This window comes from Mya arenaria, chromosome 10 (genome assembly GCF_026914265.1).
Source record: "Mya arenaria isolate MELC-2E11 chromosome 10, ASM2691426v1".
NCBI lineage: Eukaryota > Metazoa > Mollusca > Bivalvia > Myida > Myidae > Mya > Mya arenaria.
Genome location: NC_069131.1, coordinates 45,965,394 through 45,985,343, shown reverse-complemented (window position 1 = coordinate 45,985,343; position 19,950 = coordinate 45,965,394). Strand labels below are relative to the sequence as shown.

General features: G+C 36.4%; 1 protein-coding gene across 8 annotated transcripts in view; it reads left to right on the top strand.

The window, feature by feature from the left end:
* The window catches only part of LOC128205969 (glutamate-rich protein 3-like), an 82,101-nt gene that overhangs the window by 57,641 nt on the left and 4,510 nt on the right, over positions 1 to 19,950 (top strand). For all 8 annotated transcript variants that reach the window (XR_008256355.1, XM_052908065.1, XM_052908066.1 and 5 more), the window contains 7 exons: positions 2,529 to 2,652; positions 4,576 to 5,772; positions 8,345 to 8,404; positions 9,904 to 10,008; positions 13,575 to 13,622; positions 14,508 to 14,641; positions 19,460 to 19,683. Coding sequence is in view for 7 of the 8 variants with exons in the window: in XM_052908065.1 (XP_052764025.1) it covers positions 2,529 to 2,652; positions 4,576 to 5,772; positions 8,345 to 8,404; positions 9,904 to 10,008; positions 13,575 to 13,622; positions 14,508 to 14,641; positions 19,460 to 19,683 (1,892 nt within the window). In the remaining variant the exon portion in view is untranslated. The remainder of the gene's footprint in view (positions 1 to 2,528; positions 2,653 to 4,575; positions 5,773 to 8,344; positions 8,405 to 9,903; positions 10,009 to 13,574; positions 13,623 to 14,507; positions 14,642 to 19,459; positions 19,684 to 19,950) is intronic.

Here is a 19,950-nt window from a genome sequence, read left to right as displayed (position 1 = left end):
CTTACAGGATTGATTTAACACTTTGTCAGTCAGAGACAATCCCCTATGATTTATGTCCCAGTCATCACTTACAGGATTGATTTAACACTTTGTCAGTCAGAACAATCCCCTATGATTTATACCCCTATGATTTATGCCCCAGTCATCACTTACAGGATTGATTTAACACTTTGTCAGTCAGAGACAATCCCCTATGATTTATGCCCCAGTCATCACTTACAGGATTGATTTAACACTTTTCAGTCAGAGACAATCCCCTATGATTTATGTCCCAGTCATCACTTACAGGATTGATTAAACACTTTGTCAGTCAGAGACAATCCCCTATGATTTATGTCCCAGTCATCACTTACAGTATTGATTTAACACTTTGTCAGTTAGGGACAATCCCCTATGACAGGGCTCGAATTATGAATGCGAGTCAAAATTGGGAAATGTAAGTTAAATATAAAGACTTTCGCAAAAATTTGCAGAAAAAATGCAATCCTTGAAAGAGATATAAACATAATTGGTGATGAATTCTTGCACAATAGTCAAAGACAATCATGTCCCTGTCATCACTCATAGACAATCAAGTTACAAAGTTGTTTTAGAATTTAACATGCAGTTATGGTCTGTTTCATTTTAAACTGTTTGATGCAAGCCAATATAATGCATATACAGTAAAACTGTGATTGCTAGGACCGAGCTCAAATCTCGAGTAATCTGATGTTGGAACAACCCAAGCTTCCATTTTAGTCTGTTATGAAATGTCTTACTATTTGTTTTCAAAGTTTGATGTCGTCAATTTACTTCGGCTCCGATTATGTATTGCGTTGTGGAAATCGCTCATTATGTTCAAAAGCTAATACTAAATGTGAAAATGTAAAACCAATAAATGAATAAATAGCAAAGTTGATTTTTCGAAAAAACAACAACACATTTTCTAAACAAGCAACATAAGAATATGATTAAATTCGGTCGGTCCGTCGGTAGGTCCGTCGGTAGACCAAAGCTTGTCAAAGTGATAACTTAACAAGTCCTGGACATATTGTCATCAAAATTGAGATGAAGGTTGGGCATGACCAGTAAATGACCCCTATTGATTTTGGGGGTCATTGGGTCAAAAGTCAAGGTCACAGTGACCTTGAAGGCAAACTTATTAATTCATTGACCTTTGGTCATCAGACTTGACATGAAGGTTGGCCCTGACTACTAGATGACCCCTATTGATTTTGGGGGTCATTGGGCCAAAGTTCAAGGTCATGGTGACCTTTAATGCAAAAAGGTTAACAAATCTTCTCCGAGTGATATCTCGACAATGCCTGCCCCCATGGCCCTCAAACTTGACTTGAGGGTTGGTCTGACCTGTAGATGACCCCTTTTGATATCAGGAATCATTGGGTCAAAGTTCACAGTGACCTTGAACGCAAAAAGCTTGTCAATTTGATAACTTGACAATGCCTGCACCCATGACCCTCAAACTTAACATTTAAGTTTTGGGTGACCAGTTGATGACTCCTATGGATTTTAGGTCAAAGGTCATGGTCATAACTCCTATTCATCATTAAAATTTCATCATGTTTACTTATTCCCTTGCTGCGAAGAGGATACATTTTTATCTGCAAATATCAGTCATCATCTGAACATGATTAAAAAATGGAACCTAATAATAAATATCCTCACACTTTGAATGGTCATAATCTTAAAACTGCCTCAAAGGCATTCAATGTCAATGACAAATCAGCTGTCATTTCGAGAGGAGTTCCATGCATATTTAATTCAATTGTCCAAATAATCCTGACAACATGGCACTCAGGGGGGGGGGGGGGGGGGGGTCATAATGTTTGACAAACATCTCTTGTTTATTTTTGAATATGCTTTCGGGGAAAGTATGTGAAATTATGACTTCAAGATCATCAGGTTTTGTGCATGTTTTGTGTATTTGGGGCTGGCAAAGGTGTTAGACCATTTAACTTATTTAGGTTTCGATCCAGCGACAGTATATTGTATATGAAAATAGAAGGAATGACGTTTTGGACTAAGCTTTGACCTCGACTGACCGCTGGTTTTCAAACGACCGCCTTTTTCCTCTATAGTATTTCATTGTTGAATGCTCATTATCCTATGTCCAATTAAGTAAAGTTTGGATGCTATCAAGTTTGGTGACCTATCATTTCTACATTTCTTTCATCACTTGACACATTATTTTTCCTTCAAAAATTGCAACTTAGGTCATTTCAAGTGGGATTTCAGATAAAATAAAGAACAAGAAAATAAATAGGAAAGCTCATGTGTACTTCAGAAACCTTAAATCAGTCAGTTTAAGACATTTTGATTAAACTTCCATGATCTGTTGGGAGCTTTTTGAAATACTTACACAACCACTGTAGTTCCATATTATTTTACAACACAAAGTGAATACTGATGTTGCAATATGAGAAAATAATGCAAATACAAACAAATCTTTATAGTACTTTTGACTATATATATAATTTTAATAAAAAATGTGTTAAAAGATATAAAAATAGTTCTTGACATTTTTGCAGATGACCACAGCAAGGTCAGAAGAAGGTCTGGGTACAGCACGCAGCACAACGAGCACAACAAGTGGGGACCTGACCACTGAGACCGAGGCAACGTCTGACAGAATGACACCTAAGCCTCCTGCTGGTATCTACCTCATATAATCAGTCTTTCCCCCAGGATTTAATTAACGGATGTCTGGCTGAACAGTGTGGGCCAGGGAGGAGTGCCCCTCCCTTTTAATTAGCTCACCTTAGCACAAAGTGCTCTAGGTGAGCTATTCTCATAGCCAACTGCTCATCGTCTGTTGTCCTTCAAAAGACATCTCCTCCTAAACCGTCTGGCAAATTTAGATGAAACTTCACTGGGATTTTACTTGGATAGTGCCCTTTCAAAATTGTTCAAATAAATGAATTCCATGCAGAGATCTGGTCGCAATGGCAATAGAAAGGAATAACTTTAAAAATATTCTTGACTAAAACCATGAGGCCTAAATCTTAGATATTTGTTGTGTTACAATGTTAAGTGGTCTTCTACCAAGTTTGATTAAATTATGCCTCTTGGGTCAAAACTAGCCCTGCCCCGGGAGTTGAAAGTTTCTTACATACTTATTATAGGGAAGTCTTTGACAATCTTCTTGTCTGAAACCGCTAGACTGAGACCCTTGATAGTTTGTATGTAGCATCATATAATAGTCGTCTATCAAGTTTGTTTAAATCTTGTCCCATGGGTCAAAACTGGCAATGCCCTGGGGTTCAAACGTTTTCTATAGACTTATTTGAAATTCTTCTTTTTTCAAACCACATGGCTCAGACCTTTGATATCATATGATGGCCCTCTTGTTTTTTTAGTTCACCTGAGGACAAAGTGCTCAGCATGAGCGATTGTGAAAGGGTGATTGTCTATCATCTTCAGTCTGTCATCCTTCTTTAGTCTGTCATCAACATTTTCCTTCAAACAACTTCTCCTCCTAAACCACTGAGACAATTTCAACCAAACTTCACAGGAATGTTCCTTGGGTGGTCTTCTTTGAGATGCCTTCAATAAAATAGATCTCTGGTTGCCATGGCAACCAAAAGGAAAAACTTTAAAAATCTTTTCTCAGAAACCTGTGGCCCGATTATGAAATAATTTCACAGAAATATTCTATAGGCAACCCTGTATCAAATTCCTTCATTCTATTTCAATTTGTAAAAGGGTGCCAGGGGGCAGAGCTGCTTTTCACCATATTATCTGGAAATACAAGGATCCACTTAAATTCATTTGAATTCTTATTATTTTTTTTTAAACGGAAATAAAATTATATGCTCCAAAAATAATAAAGTTTAATGTAAAAATCGTGAATTGTTATATGCTTTATTAACTGTGCAAAGAAGAGGGAAAATCAGTTAAAATGTTTAAAATGTTTTTTTTTCAATAAAACACATTCATTTAATTTTATTAAAATAAATGGTACAGATAATTGGTTAATATTCATCTGAGACACATTCCGCTCTTGTAGCACCAAACTCCCTTTCCTCACTTGCTTTGAGGGTGAATTAAGTTCTGATTTATATCTTAACACTGTTGGAAATGAGTCTTTTGAGCTCACCTGAGCACAAAGTGCTCAACATGAGCTTTTTTGAAAGGGTGGTTGTCCTTTGTCGTTCGTCATCCATCAGTCTGTTAACCACAATTTTCTTCAAATGACTTCTTCTCCTAAACAACTCAGACTAACTTCACAGAAATGCTGATTCGTAAAAAAAACATGACCCCCAGGGGTCGGGGCTACTTTTCACAATATGTCTCTATGGAAAACTTCTCCAATAGCTGATTTTAAAACAATTTCACAGAAATGTTCTTTGGATGACCTATGTCGATTTGTAAAAAAAACATGCCTGCCACCATAAATTTCTATATGGAAAATTTAAAATCTACTCCTCAGAATCTGCTGGCCCAATTTAAAAAAATATCAACAGAAAGGTGACCCTCTATCAAATTTCTTGACCTCATGTTGATTCATAAAGTATTTCTAATGCAAACAATAGCATGTCCTCTGTGTTTTCTTACTGTATCTATCCCTTATTGTAGAAAAAAAATCACGGTCGGCTTCATCAAGCTCCTCCAGCACCCTGACGTCAGACAGCGAGGACGAGAAATACTCACGCAAGAAGAGGGATAACAAGATCCGCAAAGAGAATGAACAACGGAGGCTAGAGGAAGAAAAACAGAGGAAGGAAGAGCAGATGAAGAGAGAGAAGGAACGACAGGAGAAACTTGAAAATGATGAAAGCAGGAGGAAAGCTGAGGAGGAGGAGAGACAAAAAAGGTTCATGCTGCAGAGGAATGAGAGCCAGGAGAGGCTGCGAAAGATGGAGGAGGAGCGGAAAAAGAGGCTGGAAGAGGAGAGGGGGAAGAAAGAGGAACATGACCAGGCCAAGGAGGAGGAGAAGCAGAAACGCCTAGCAGAGGAGACAAGAATGAAGCAAGACTATGAGAGGCAACTCAATCTCATCAAGAGCCAGAGGGACAGTGATACGGCCACCAGTGTCAGTGATGAGCAAGTAAAACCATCCGGCAGAAGGTTGTCAAGCTCTAGCTCCAGCTCCAGCTCAAGTTTTAGTAGCGAGTCTGAGAAAGAGAAAAAAACCCAAAAGGTTTCTGAACAGAAGTCTTTAACTGCAGTTACTGTTTCTTCATCTAGCAGTGATACCAGTAGTAGTACATCCAACAGCGACAATGAGCAAAAGCAAGAACAAAAGTCGGACCCTATGAAGCACATGACAACTATTTCTGAGGAAGCTGAAAAGAAACCAAAAGGAAGAAGGTCTTCAACATCTAGCACTGGAAGTACTTCTAGTAGCTCAGGTGGGGAGTATGTTGTAAGACCAAATGCAAAGAAGATTTCTGCTACTAGTTCAAGCAGTTCATCTGAAGATGATAACAAGGCTAAACCAACTACGCCAGCAAAATCAGAAGCTGTGAGGAAATCCCCTTCACCTCCAACAGTGGCAAAGAAATCTTCAAGTTCATCAAGTTCTAGTTCTAGCTCTGAATCTGAATCTTCTTCTCGCAAATCAAAGTCACCATCACCTAAATCAGAACAAGAAAGACCAGTGACAGCTGTTCAATCTTCTAGGACAAGGAATTCTTCCTCTTCTAGTTCTACCACAAGCACTGGATCTTCAGAATCTGAATCTGATGCTAAGCCTGTTGTTGATAAAGAGCCCTCTGTGGTGGTTACAAGAACACCCCTAGAACCTGAGATGACATTAAAAGCCACTCTATGTAAGTTCTAAAAACTTAACATTCATTTTAAATAGTTTGTATATGAAGTTTTGTTCATTCTTAAATAACTATATTAATAGGATTTCTCAAAACCATTATTCTAAGCAGGTTACACTCTAAGTTAAAACAGCCATCTAGTGTCATATTGGCAATGACTGTTCCTAATGTTGTTGTCTGTAGAACAAATTATAGCACTATAGTATTCGGTTATTGAAAATTGATGCAAAACCGTTTAAATGTCATCCAAAATGGCCAAACTGAGTGTAAAACATTCCCTTCATAATATTGACATAATCCAAAAACTGATGGGATTTCAATGAAAGTTGAAACATACACAGAGGTTAATATTTTAAAGTGCAGTGTGCAAAAACCTTAATCCTTGCTTCAGTCATTGCTCAATTATCTCCCCCTTTCACTTTCTCAGTATGCATTAATAAAGAAGCTGCTTGTCAGGACCATAACTCAAAAAGTACTGCAGAGATTTATATAAACTAATATATAAATAAGAGGAAGTGCACTGCTTACTTCTACCTTCCATATTCAATGAATTATCTCCCCTTAACCAGTTCTTTATTACTATTTTTTTCCAAAGCATAGCTCCAAAAGATTTGAGGTATTGATCTCAATCTTTATATACAGATAGATCTAATTTAAGAGAGGTGCAGTTCAGATGAAACATTTCATTTGTTCATGTTTATAAATATTTTTTTGGGAGCACAATTTCATTGTCTTTATTCAGATAGAGCAAATTGAGGTAGGTTGGTCAAATGTCAAGGTTGTGGTGACCTTGGGCTGAAAAACTGTTTCTGATCAACAACTGAAGAAGGCTCGGGCCCAGAGACCTCAAACTGTGTTGGGTGGTTGGTCATGACCAGCAAGTGAACCCTATTGATTCTGAGTTGAGTCAAAGTTTAAGGTTAATAACTGTTGAAGACTTGGGTCTAGGAACCTCATACTTACACTTATAGCAGATACCCCTATTGATAATAGATTCCAGGATTTCAATATCATCAACATGATATGGCATTTACCTACATCATTCCCTTAAAATTTATACAGTCCTAGTTATTTTATTTCTTTACTCTCTTTTACATTGAAGTATTTTATTTTAAACATTTTTTATATGCCCGTTTTATAGTTGTACCTGCAGCATATTAGGGCCGGCAGGCATTTGGCGTCCAGCGTGCAGTATATTGTATGCTCAATAACTTAAGAAGCCTTTGTCCAATCACCACTAAATTTGGTCAGAATATGTATGAACTTAATATCTTATGCAAATTTGATAGCCATATTGCTCTCATATTGTCACTCAAGAGTTATTATAGAAATTACCTAAAATCAGTCTCGTCTGATCAATAATATAAGAATCCTTTGTCCAATCATCACCAAATTTGGTCAGAATGTGTATGGGCATAATATCTATGACAAGTTTTGATTAGCAGTCATATATCGCTTGAATCATTCGAGAGTTATTGCCCTTTAATTATAGAAATTACCTAAAATTGTTGTTGTCCAATCAATTTCTTTGCAAGCATTTGACCAATCATCACCAAATTTAGTTAGAAAGTGTATGGGAATAATATCTCAGACAAGTTTGAATCACTTGAGAGTTATAACCCTTTAATTATAGAAATGACCTAAAATTGGTCTTGGTTTATTAATAACTTTAGAAGCCTTTGTCCATTCATCACCAAATTTAGTCAGAATGTGTTGGGGAATATTATCTTGGACAAGTTTGTTAACCAGCAATTACTTGAGAAGCCTGTTCTAAATCATCATCATATTTAGTCAGAATATGTACATGCAGAATATCTTGGTCAGCTTTCGTATCAAACACTATGATTATTTTGTACTTTTTTCAGTGGGTGATTGCTATTCTTTACGAATGATTTAAAAAAAAATTTTTTGACACAAATCATCTCAACAATGAATGGAAGTGATGATGATCCTGCTCCTGTCCACAACCAACTGGCCATTTTCAAATTTGCACTTTCTTTTCCGAATAAGTACCATGTCAGAGAGCATACATCGTTTCCAATGGTAGCCCTGTTGAGTCAAGTTATGGCTTTAAAAGATTAACTTGAATGTCTATTTTACTAACTGGTCTTTCCTGTTATAAAATTTGATGGGTGAAAGCGATAAGGTTCTAACTGACATTAAACAAAGAAGCAGATAGAGCCTTTTCGCTTTTACCATTGAAATGTAACCTCCATTTTGAAGAGACAAGACATTTTTTTTGAAAATATTTGTACAAAAAAGGATATACTTTTCATACTTTGACCATATCAAAATATGTTGTGTGTTATTTGCTTAAAAAGCTTTTCTCAGTTTTATGTGAAAAATTCTTATATTGTCAAGTAATGAATGATAAAGGAGAAACTTTGAAATGCCTTGGTTTGATAGTCACATAATTTATAATATAATAATATAATGCGAAACATACAAAGGTGGATTTTTTCTTTGTTGAACCTTGTATTTTTAATGCTTCATCTTTTTTCATCATATATGCAAAACCTAATTCTGCTTCACATGCAAATTTAATAAATTTTGCTGATATACAAATTATTTGCAGATGAAGAAGAAGCTGTTAAACAAGTAGAAGAAGTTGAAGAAAATAAAGCAGTGCATAAAGGTATAGAGATTGCTTAGTATTTAAGGTGATATATTAGTCTGAAATCAGGATTACTTTCACATTGATTTGAGATTTCAGGCATCCATAATATATGAACTTAGAGAGAATGACTTGTAATCTGTTATCAGACAGCCGTTATATATCAGCACAGAGAATGGCTTGTATTCTGTTCCCAGACGGCCGTAATATATCAGCACAGAGAATGGCTTGTAATCTGTTATCAGACAGCCGTAATATATCAGCACAGAGAATGGCTTGTATTCTGTTCCCAGACAGCTGTAATATATCAGCACAGAGAATGGCTTGTAATCTGTTATCAGACAGTCGTAATATATCAGCACAGAGAATGGCTTGTATTCTGTTCCGAGACAGCAATAATATATCAGCACAGAGAATGGCATGTATTCTGTTCCCAGACAGCCGTGATATCAGCACAGAGAATGGCATGTATTCTGTTCCCAGACAGCCGTAATATACCACCACAGAGAATGGCTTGTATTCTGTTATCAGACAGCCGTAATATGTCAGCACAGAGAATGGCTTGTATTCTGTTCCCAGACAGCAGTAATATATCAGTACAGAAAATGACTTGTATTTTGTTCTCAGACGTCTGTTATATATCAGCACAGAGAATGGCATGTATTCTGTTCCTAGACAGCCGTAATATCAGCACAGAGAATGGCTTGTATTCTGTTCCCAGACAGCAGTAATATATCAGTACAGAAAATGACTTGTATTCTGTTCTCAGATGTCTGTAATATATCAGCACAGAGAATGGCTTGTATTCTGTTACCAGACAGCCATAATATATCAGAACAGAGAATGGCTTGTATTCTGTAACCAGACAGCCATAATATATCAGCACAGAGAATGGCTTGTATTCTGTTCCCAGACAGCCATAATATATCAGCACAGAGAATGGCTTGTATTCTGTTCCCAGACAGCTGTAATATATCAGCACAGAGAATGGCTTGTATTCTGTTCCCAGACAGCTGTAATATATCAGCACAGAGAATGGCTTGTATTTTGTTCCCAGACAGCTGTAATATATCAGCAAAGAGAATGGCTTGTATTCTGTTCCCAGACAGCTGTCATATATCAGCACAGAGAATGGCTTGTAATCTGTTCCCAAACATCTGTCATATACCAGCACAGAGAATGACTTGTAATCTGTTCACAGACATCATTAATATACCAGCTCAAAGAATGACTTGTAATCTTTTCCCAGACATCATTAATATACCAGCTCAAAGAATGACTTGTATTCTGTTCTCAGACATCCAAATTTACCAGCACAAAGAATGACTGGTATTCAGGAATGCAATGTTTTTGCCTCATTTCAGGTCTTTGACAGTCTGAGATCTAATAGGATATAAATATATTGTACATTGTGGTAGGACTTGGACAGTCGGACACCTGAAACATTGCTTCAAATATCAAAAAAAGTAGAAATTTAGAATAAGAGTTTGAGCAAATTGGTTATATTGTGTGTGTTTCAGGCATGTCGAAGGAGGAGACAGAGGACAGCAGCTCTGATTCCAGCTCTGGATCCAGCTCGGACTCCTCAGACACAGAGTCAGACTTGGGGGATAAACAGCCTCCTGGTCCGTATAGCAATGTATACGATAATTAAATTCATATGAATAAATACTTTTTCAAATTCCCCAGAACAGTTAATGAGTTTAATAGACTGATCAGGAGAAGACTTTCCAAATAAATGCTAGGATTTAGAACAATATGGTAAAGTTGCTGGTAGTGTTTTATGTTATCATTGACTTTGAATAGAATTACATTTTACATGATGACTAGCCTGATTGAGTCTGAAAATGGCAACATATAGAGATAACTTTTCACAAGCTTCTTGTTAACTGCACTTGTACGTTTTACTAACAAACACAGCATTCTGCAAACATGCTTGTAATTTGCTGCTTTTAAAACTACACTTATGTGTTTTTCTAAAACTAGCGTTAAACAACAATACTTGAAAAAATTAAAGATGGAAACATTTATAAAAGTTAACCATGGTTATGAAATGAAAGGCAATATTCTTTGACTGTTTGCTGCGCATATTGATGTGAACTGTTTGGGTTTCAGCCTCCACTCAGCAAAGCCCTGCCCCTAAACCCAACACTGCTAATTACTTCTAAACATCATGTCTTCACCTAGTTTTGTAATGTTATCAAAGTCTTCGGTCTCTAATAGTTAAAATGACTTTGATGAATGTGTAGATTTTTACTTATTATGTATATTTTTGATATAGCAACATGTTTAGTGCTTGACTTCTAGACATTTTTTTTTTAACTTCTTTAAACCTTACATTTATTTTGAATATATCTGATGTAACAGAGATAAATGCGATAGTATCACAGTTAGTCACCGAAGGGAGTTCTTCTTCCATTCCTAGTAGACTGTATTTTCTGATTCTCATTAATTTAAATTATATAAAGCGTTTTCATATACCGGGTATATTCAAGGTGTTTAAAACAGTTAAATATAATTTACATTTAACTAATAAATCTCTATAAACCACTGGAAAGCATATAATAACATGTATTTAATATCAAAATGGATTTTTTTTCTTTTAACAAAAACATGAATTTATATTTTCAATTTTGAACTATGAAAATTGAACTATGAAAATTACACTTCTTGTGAAAAAAAATGTGTGCAGCAGCTGATGTTCATTTTAAAACTGGAATGTGAGCTGAGGGGAGACGGGGCAGGAGGGGATGTGTCGGAGAGTAAGTTACATGAAATGTTCATAACAAGCTGAACATGTGCACTCATTTAGCAGTAACATTAACTGTTATAGATTCTTTATTTCGATTGATTAAGCGTTTCTGTGATGTGTTTGCATAACTCATATTCATATTCATAATAAATTGTTCTTACTAATGGTGTTCATTTTAGAGCAGTTCAGTTTGGATTTGAATGCAGTGTGAAGCTTTTTTATGAACATTTGTATTGTTTTCATTTTAAAGATCGTTTAGCCGCACCTTATAATGCTTTAATCCTATGCTATAGACTTCTAGTATGATTCATAAATATCTAACACCTTTATAAAATATGGCAGATTATTAATATGGCAGATTCTCATATAAAACTGGAAACTGTTGCTTTTTCTCTCATCCTTATTTTATTTTATACCTTTTTGTTTTTCAAAGAAAATATATTGTAATAGCTGCTTGCATTTTATGCTGGAAAGAATTCAAGAACTATTTCCATGAAACTTGGTACACATGTATTTGATGTAAATAATGGCAATGTGCAAGGACAGTTACCTCTGGCATGTCTTATGATCCAATTACCATGGATTTGATCATGCATAGCTGTCTGTTTTCCTGGCTTCTTTGTATACAATTGCTTAAAATCATTTTGAACAGTGGATGAAATACAAGGATCCACTTATTTTTTCATAAAACAGAAAAAAATCCATCTTGGCCCTCCTGTTTAAGAGTAGGGCGATACCATGGCATATTTTCAGTTCAATAGTTAGTTCCTCTCAAAACACTCCCATTTTCCACTCTTCCTTTTTCTCCTACATGTATCTAGCCACACCCAGTAGCCTTAAGCGTCCCTTTCTCCTACATGTATCCAGCCACACCCAGTAGCCTTAAGCATCCCTTTCTCCTACATGTATACAGCCACACCCAGTAGCCTTAAGCGTCCATTTCTCCTACATGTATCCAGCCGCACCCAGTAGTCTTAAGTGTCCCTTTCTCCTACATGTATCCAGCCACACCCAGTAACCTTAAGCGTCCCTTTCTCCTACATGTATCCAGCCACACCCAGTAGCTTTAGCGTCCCTTTCTCCTACATGTATCCAGCCACACCCAGTAACCTTAAGCGTCCCTTTCTCCTACATGTATCCAGCCACACCCAGTAGCCTTAAGCATCCCCTTCTCCTACATCTACCCACACCCAGTAGTCTTAAGCATCCCTTTCTCCTACATGTATCCAGCCACACCCAGTAGCCTTAAGCGTCCCTTTCTCCTACATGTATCCAGCCACACCCAGTAGCCTTTAGCGTCCCTTTCTCCTACATGTATCCAGCCACACCCAGTAGCCTTTAGCGTCCCTTTCTCCTACATGTATCCAGCCACACCCAGTAGCCTTAAGCGTCCCTTTCTCCTACATGTATCCAGCCACACCCAGTAGCCTTTAGCGACCCTTTCTCCTACATGTATCCAGACACACCCAGTAGCCTTTAGCGTCCCTTTCTCCTACATGTATCCAGCCACACCCAGTAGCCTTTAGCGTCCCTTTCTCCTACATGTATCAAGCCACACCCAGTAGCCTTAAGCGTCCCTTTCTCCTACATGTATCCAGCCACACCCAGTAGCCTTTAGCGTCCCTTTCTCCTACATGTATCCAGCCACACCCAGTAGCCTTTAGCGTCCCTTTCTCCTACATGTATCCAGCCACACCCAGTAGCCTTTAGCGTCCCTTTCTCCTACATGTAACCAGCTACACCCAAGTAGCCTTAAGCATTCTTTTTCTTGTTGGGTAAATGAAATAACAACACATGTATACCTAAAATCACAATATTAGTCTTTAAAAGTTGTTTCAATAAGGGGAAAGTTCACTTTATAGACATGCTTTAGGAACATGAAACTTTTGTGATAGGTTTAACATAACCAGTAGATGACCCCTATTGTTTTGATTACCAAGGTCACGTTTATCAAGTTTTGGGGGTCAATGATCAAGGTATGGTCATTGTAATTATTAATTCTGTCAACGTATTTATATTATATCACCTTTATACACATTTGCATTTTTGATAGACAAGAGACATAAAAAAATTACCAACATTTCTATATATACACATTCCAATCCTGTCATACTTATTCATCAGAATATATTTGATGACAATTAATTAATCAAAAATCATATCATATTACTTCAAACAAGTTTTATGAAAACCTAATATAACCATGATTCAAACCTTACATGGACCTGACATTTAACTCCTGATCAGTCTTATGCTTTTATTTAAAATATTGAAGAAAATAAATATCTCTATCAAGATATGTAGTTTCCCCTAAAAATATATTCTACATTTTTTTTATCTCCTTTATACACTTTTGATCACAGCAAAATCTGTAATATGAATATATAAATTGTCATGACCTTGACCTTTAATGTAACCTGACCTTGCTCTCTGTTCCAGGTGGCAGACAAGCAACCACTGAAAGTGAACAAGAAAACACTTATGGAGGTAGAGTACTTCCCAAGTGTGGGGTTATAGGTGAATTCTGCCAAAAAATACAATGAAATCCTGACAAATTTCAAAAAGAAGGAAGATGCAATTGCAATTCTACCTATGATATAACTGCATGCACATCTCCACTCCCTCAATAATCTCTTCAAACAATTGTCACATGTTCACTGTCATGAACACTTTATAAATACTTGTATTCAATGGCTCACATTATTGAATATATTATGCATTGTACTGTGACCACCTGCAACGCGTTAAATGCACACTGAACCATTTAAACAGCTTAACAGCATAGATCTTTTATTTCACTTTCCCCTGAATGTTGTGTTTATAATATTACGTAAAATTGTTTTTTAAAACTTTAATAGAAAAGAAATGACATCAATGTCATTCACTGTTTAATGACTGTACATTGTTTACCAGCAAAACCAATGACTTTGATAGAAACAAAAATATGATATAGACATATGAAGTTATGAACATATGTGTTATTAAAAAAATAGTTTGAACGCATTTTCACTATGTTAAGATTAAAAGGTTGAATATTTCATAAAGCTGAATGTCTGAAATTTTTCCGGTGATTTTTTTTTTGATTTTCGATCTCACTGTCCCCAAAAAACAAAGTTGGTATTTTAAGTTGTTGTTTTTCTTTCCTTTTATTTTTAGAAAAGGTACATGTTAATATCATTTTCACACTTAAAACCATCGCAATTTAAACAGGTTCAAAGTACAAACTCAACTACAAAAACAGTTAAGAATCTTGTCTTTTCCGGTGCAGTGAAATATAAAAATATACCCCAAAAGAAAAAGAATGGACAGTCATAAAAAATTATATAAATAATATTTGAAACAATATGATAAGATGTTTAAAAACTTTTACAGGTCACGACCCTGATAGTGTAGCCTCCCCAGGGCTCGGGATGTTGAGCCCAAAAACACACTATGGCTCCATACTTCCTATGGTGAAGGGGGAATCCTCTGTTGACCTCAGTGGTGTCAAGCTGGATGAAGCGCAGGTATGTTTTGTTAAAGCTTGAACAGAGTTTAGCCCTACATGTATATTATTATTGTGCTTATTGATAATCGTTTTTGGTGAAAATTATCTTTTTATAATTTATTATTAACCAGGTTTTCAACAAAATTGTTGCTGTGTAGGTAGCTTAAATAAAAAGCTAGCTTGGAATTTTTGTTAAGAGGATTGGGGTCAAGGGTCAAGGTCGATGTTACTGAAAGTAGAAAAATGGTTTCTCTTCAATAATTAAGTAAGAATTGATGTATAGTGATGAACATTGGTGTGTTGGTAGCTTATGTGAAGAGCTAGCTTTGAATTGCTTTTGAAGCGGATGGGGGTCAAGGTCAAGGTCACTGTTACTAAAAATAGAAAAATTGTTTCTGCCCAATAACTTCAGTAAATATTGATGGATAGTGATGAAAGTTGGGGTAGCTAGTGTGAAAAGCAAGCTTGGGTTTGAGAGAGGAGGGGAGGTCAGCATCTAAGTCACTGTTTGTAAAAATAGATAAATGGTTTGCAACAAATAGCTAAAGTTAAAATTGATGGATAGTAATAAAAATTTGGTGTGTAGGTAGCTTATGTGAAGAGCTAGCTTGGGATTGCTTTTGAGGGGGAGGGGTCCAGGTCAAGATAACTGTTATTAAAAAAAAACAATAAAAAACACAAAAGGTACTTAACTAGAGTAGTTTTCAGTTACGTCTTTTTATAATGAAAGAAAAGATGAAGTTTGCTACTTTTTCCTAACTCATGCAATGAATTTATTGGCTATAATTTCTCATTGCCCATGTTAAAAACCTGGTTTTGTTGCATTGTGGTGCATCTTGTCTTTAACTATTTTTTAAGGTCCCTGGTTAGCTTGAATTACGGTAATTTTTGTAACAGTTAGGTGTGTTTGAAAATGTTGCTCTTTATAAATGGTATTGGTAGTAAAAGCCTTCAATATTAATTAAAGGCATAATACCAGAATGTAAAAATTGACCACAACTCTAAACAAGAGGGCCATGATGGCCCTAAATCACTCACCTGAGTAAAAGAGTTTAACCTTTGTTATCAATATAGCTTGTTTCTCTTGAAGAATATTGAACAAGAGCTGTCACAGTATGTGACGAATGCCCCCGAATGTGACATTGACCTATGAACAAGTACATGAAAAGTTGATCTTGCCTTTTCGTGTCAAATACACATGGCAAGTTATTTTGAATTGCCTCTGAACATAAAAAAATACCACCCATACTTGACAGCCTACACTCTTATGTCCTCATATTCAGCATTCCATTGTGAATAAACACTTAGTGTATCTTTCACCTTAGAGATAGGGACATGGGTCTTGCACACGACATGTCGTCTTGGTATGTCGAATACATGTGGCAAGTCATTTTAAAATCTATCCATACAAGAGAAAGTTACAGCCTGGACACGACAGCCTATATTCCATGTACTTATATGCAGCATTCCATTGTGAATAAACACTAAGTGTGACCTTTAACCCTTTACCGCATGTATACGAGATAGGCCGACATAGCTCATTACCAGATGTATACGCATTTGGCCGACCGTATCCATTACTGGATGTAAACGCATGGCCCGCATATTTCAATAGGGTCATTTCAATATTTCAATTTTGCATCTTTCTTTTTGTAAACAATATCCCGGATGTTTATAAAATTAAAGTTTAACCTTTTGTGTATTGATTTTCCCTTGAAAATATCGTCTGCTAAATTGAGAAGGTGTTTATACTCCCAATCGCAGGTGTGATATCCCATTGTGACGTAATAAGACCACGAGCTAAGTACTGTATGGAACTTCCCCCAAATTCATTGATGCGTAAATCATTAAATATATTACGTCAGTTCAGTTTACCATTAAAATCAATTGAGATTATATTTACTTAAAGGTAATATTTTGTTTACAAACAAAAGAAACAATTAGTAAATGAGAAAATGATGGGTAAATTTTCTGTGAAGCTTATATAATGTCCATCATAGTTTTGGCTGTAAAATAGGTCATGTGCAAGCGTTTTGTTTGATCTAGATCTTTTTATTCATACCGGAAAATCATTTATCGGCTTTCTTTTTTTGTAAACAATTTTATGAGGGGGTAATAAAGTTAAACAGACACCTTGGACTGGATCTCTCAGCTGGATGACACCGGATTCCTGACATATTTCTGTGTATTAATACACAAGAACATAAATTGTCGGCTTTTTAATCCAGATGGGTCTTTTTTATGATAGGGGTAATAAAAATTAGATCGATCCCAGCATTTTATTACCCTTTGATTTAATGCAATTATGACATTTCAAAGAAATGTTACAAATCCATCTTGAAAATACATTCACAGCTGAAATAAAATAATTTAATATTTCATCATTGACACCCTTATTAGATAATTTAATTATCTATAAAAAATGAATTCACATAAAAAAGATTTGGACACAATTAGTTGGAGTAACATTGATTTTAAGGTCATACTGCTGTATTCATTTTCTCATTTTCAAATATCCAGAAAAGTACCTATGCAGATAAGGACTGCTTATCAGTAAGATGGCTATTGACTGGGAGGTGTAATCTGGCCACTTGTCTATGTGCTAAAGGGTTAACTTAGAGGTAAGGACATGGGTCTTGCACGTGACCTGTTGTCTTGGTATGTTGAACACTTGTGGCAAGTCATTTTAAAATCTGTCCATACAAGAGAAAGTTATAGCCCGGACACAACAACCTATACTCTATGTCCTTATATATGCAGCATTCCATTGTGAATAACACTTAGTGTGACCTTGACCTTAGAGGTAGGGACACAGGTCTTGCACGCAACACGTCGTCTTGATATGTCAAACACATGTGGCAAGTCATTTTAAATTATGTCCATACAAGAGAAAGTTACAGCCCGGACACAACAACCTATACTCTATGTCCTTATATGCAGGATTCCATTGTGAATAAACACCTAAGTGTGACCTTGACCTTAGAGGGAGGGACACAGGTCTTGCACGCGTCACATCGTCTTGGTATGTCAAAAACATGTGTTATTTTAAAATATGTCCATACAAGAGAAAGTTACAGCCGGGACATGATAACTTACACTCTATGTTCTTACATGCAGCATTCCATTGTGAATAAACACTAAGCGTGACCTTGACCTTAGAGGTAAGGACACGGGTCTTGCACATGACACGTCGTCTTGGTATGTCGAACACATGTGGCAAGTTATATTAATATCTGTACATACAAGAGAAAGTTACAGCATGGACACGAGTTATTGAGCTAGACACATGGAAAGACGGACAGACAGACAGACGATAGTGCGATTTTAATATGCCCACCTTCGGGGGCATAAAAACATACTGGTGAAACATGTTGCCTGGATAATCACTGACAGGACTTGTCACAGTTGCCTGTACACTGACAGAACTTGTCACAGTTTCCTGCACACTGACAGGACTTGGTGATTGACTGCACACTGACAGGATTTTGTTCAGTTGCCTGCACACTGACAGGACTTGATGATTGACTGCACACTGACAGAATTTGATTTTCACCTGCACACTGACAGGACTTTGTTCAGTTGCCTGCGCACAACACTGACAGGACTTGATAATTGACTGCACACTGACAGCACTTGGTACAGATACCTGCACACTGACAGGACTTTTTTCAGTTGCCTGCACACTAACAGGACTTTGTTCAATTGCCTGCACAGTGACAGGACTTTGTTCAATTGCCTGCACACTGACAAAACTTTGTTAAATTGACTGCACACTGACAGCACTTGGTACAGATACCTGCACACTGACAGGACTTTTTTCAGTTGCCTGCACACTAACAGGACTTTGTTCAATTGCCTGCACAGTGACAGGACTTTGTTCAATTGCCTGCACACTGACAAAACTTTGTTAAATTGCTTGCACACTGAAAGAACTTTTAGTATAGATACACAAACAGTGCACCATCCAATAAAATGCCTTAAGCTTTAAGAATCAAATAGCAGATCACATTCAACACCTTCAATAAATATTATCACTTATACCCATCTTGGACAACATCACATTTCTTCTAATGTTAAAAAAATATTTATTTTTATATAAATTATAAGTGAATAACACTGTCCACGCAGAAGATAATACTGTAGCATCTGCATGAACAATTATCTACATGAAGTTCAATGGAAAAGTCTGATTATTAAATTTATTTTTAAGTAAAAATGAAATTTCTTCTAAAGAATAAAGTGTATAATAATTATTTGAATCTATGAACCTAAAAAAAGAACAATAATTACCTCAGAAGTGACTATGTTGAAGACTTAATAAAATTTAAAATCTATTACCTTGTTTCTAAAAATAGAAAGTAGTGGAATCTCCAACAAAAAGGGAGACCATATAGCAAGACTTGCTGCCCTTGCTTCAAGAGTAAATTTTACATAACTATCAGAATTTAACAAAATGTATTTATAATAAACTTGTAACCCACAGGGTGAGGCCAATTTTTCTCCAGGGGGATAATTTGAATAAACATGGTAGATAACCAGTAGACAATGTTACACACCAAATATTTAAGCACTAAAGGATCATTCCTATGAAGTTTCATTAAAATTGTGCAAGCGGTTTTGGAGAAGAAGATGATTATAACCAATTGTTGACGCCAGATGACGGACGACAAACCCCGGACATAGACCGATCACAATAGCTCACCTTGAGTACTTTGTGCTCAGGTGAGCTAAAAAGCCTTTCCACAGAAAAACAGAAAAGTATCTGCATTCAAACTCAGTATTTTTGTGAAATGTAATATTTCTTTATTAACCAACAAATCCTATCTGCTTGTTTTAGGTTATGGAGCTGTCCACCTTCATCAAAGAGAGAGATCACATCCGGGAAGTGACATTATGCAACACTGCCCTCACGGACACCATGTTCACCAGCCTAGCCCAGTCCCTGCAGGCCAGCCAGTCCAGTTTCTACCTTCTTAACCTGGGCGTCAATAATCTGGGGCCCAAGTCAGTCACCCAGCTGGCCCCTGTCATCAAGAACCAGGCTGGCCTTAAAGTTATCATGTATGTATATCCAGGTTGATGAATGACATAAAATGTCATATGGTAATCAAAGGGTATAGCACAGTGCCAATGACCTTTTTCCTTAGCCTTCCAATAATTTAAGTCCTTGACAGCTACCAATTACCAACTGTACAATGAAATAAAGCCACAGGCCAATAGCCCCTGACCAAGCAAGAGATATCTTATTAATTTGCACATGAATACTGTTGACAAAAAAGTATGTCTATAGTGTAAATGAGCTATAGTGTATAGTTCACGTTTCATTTT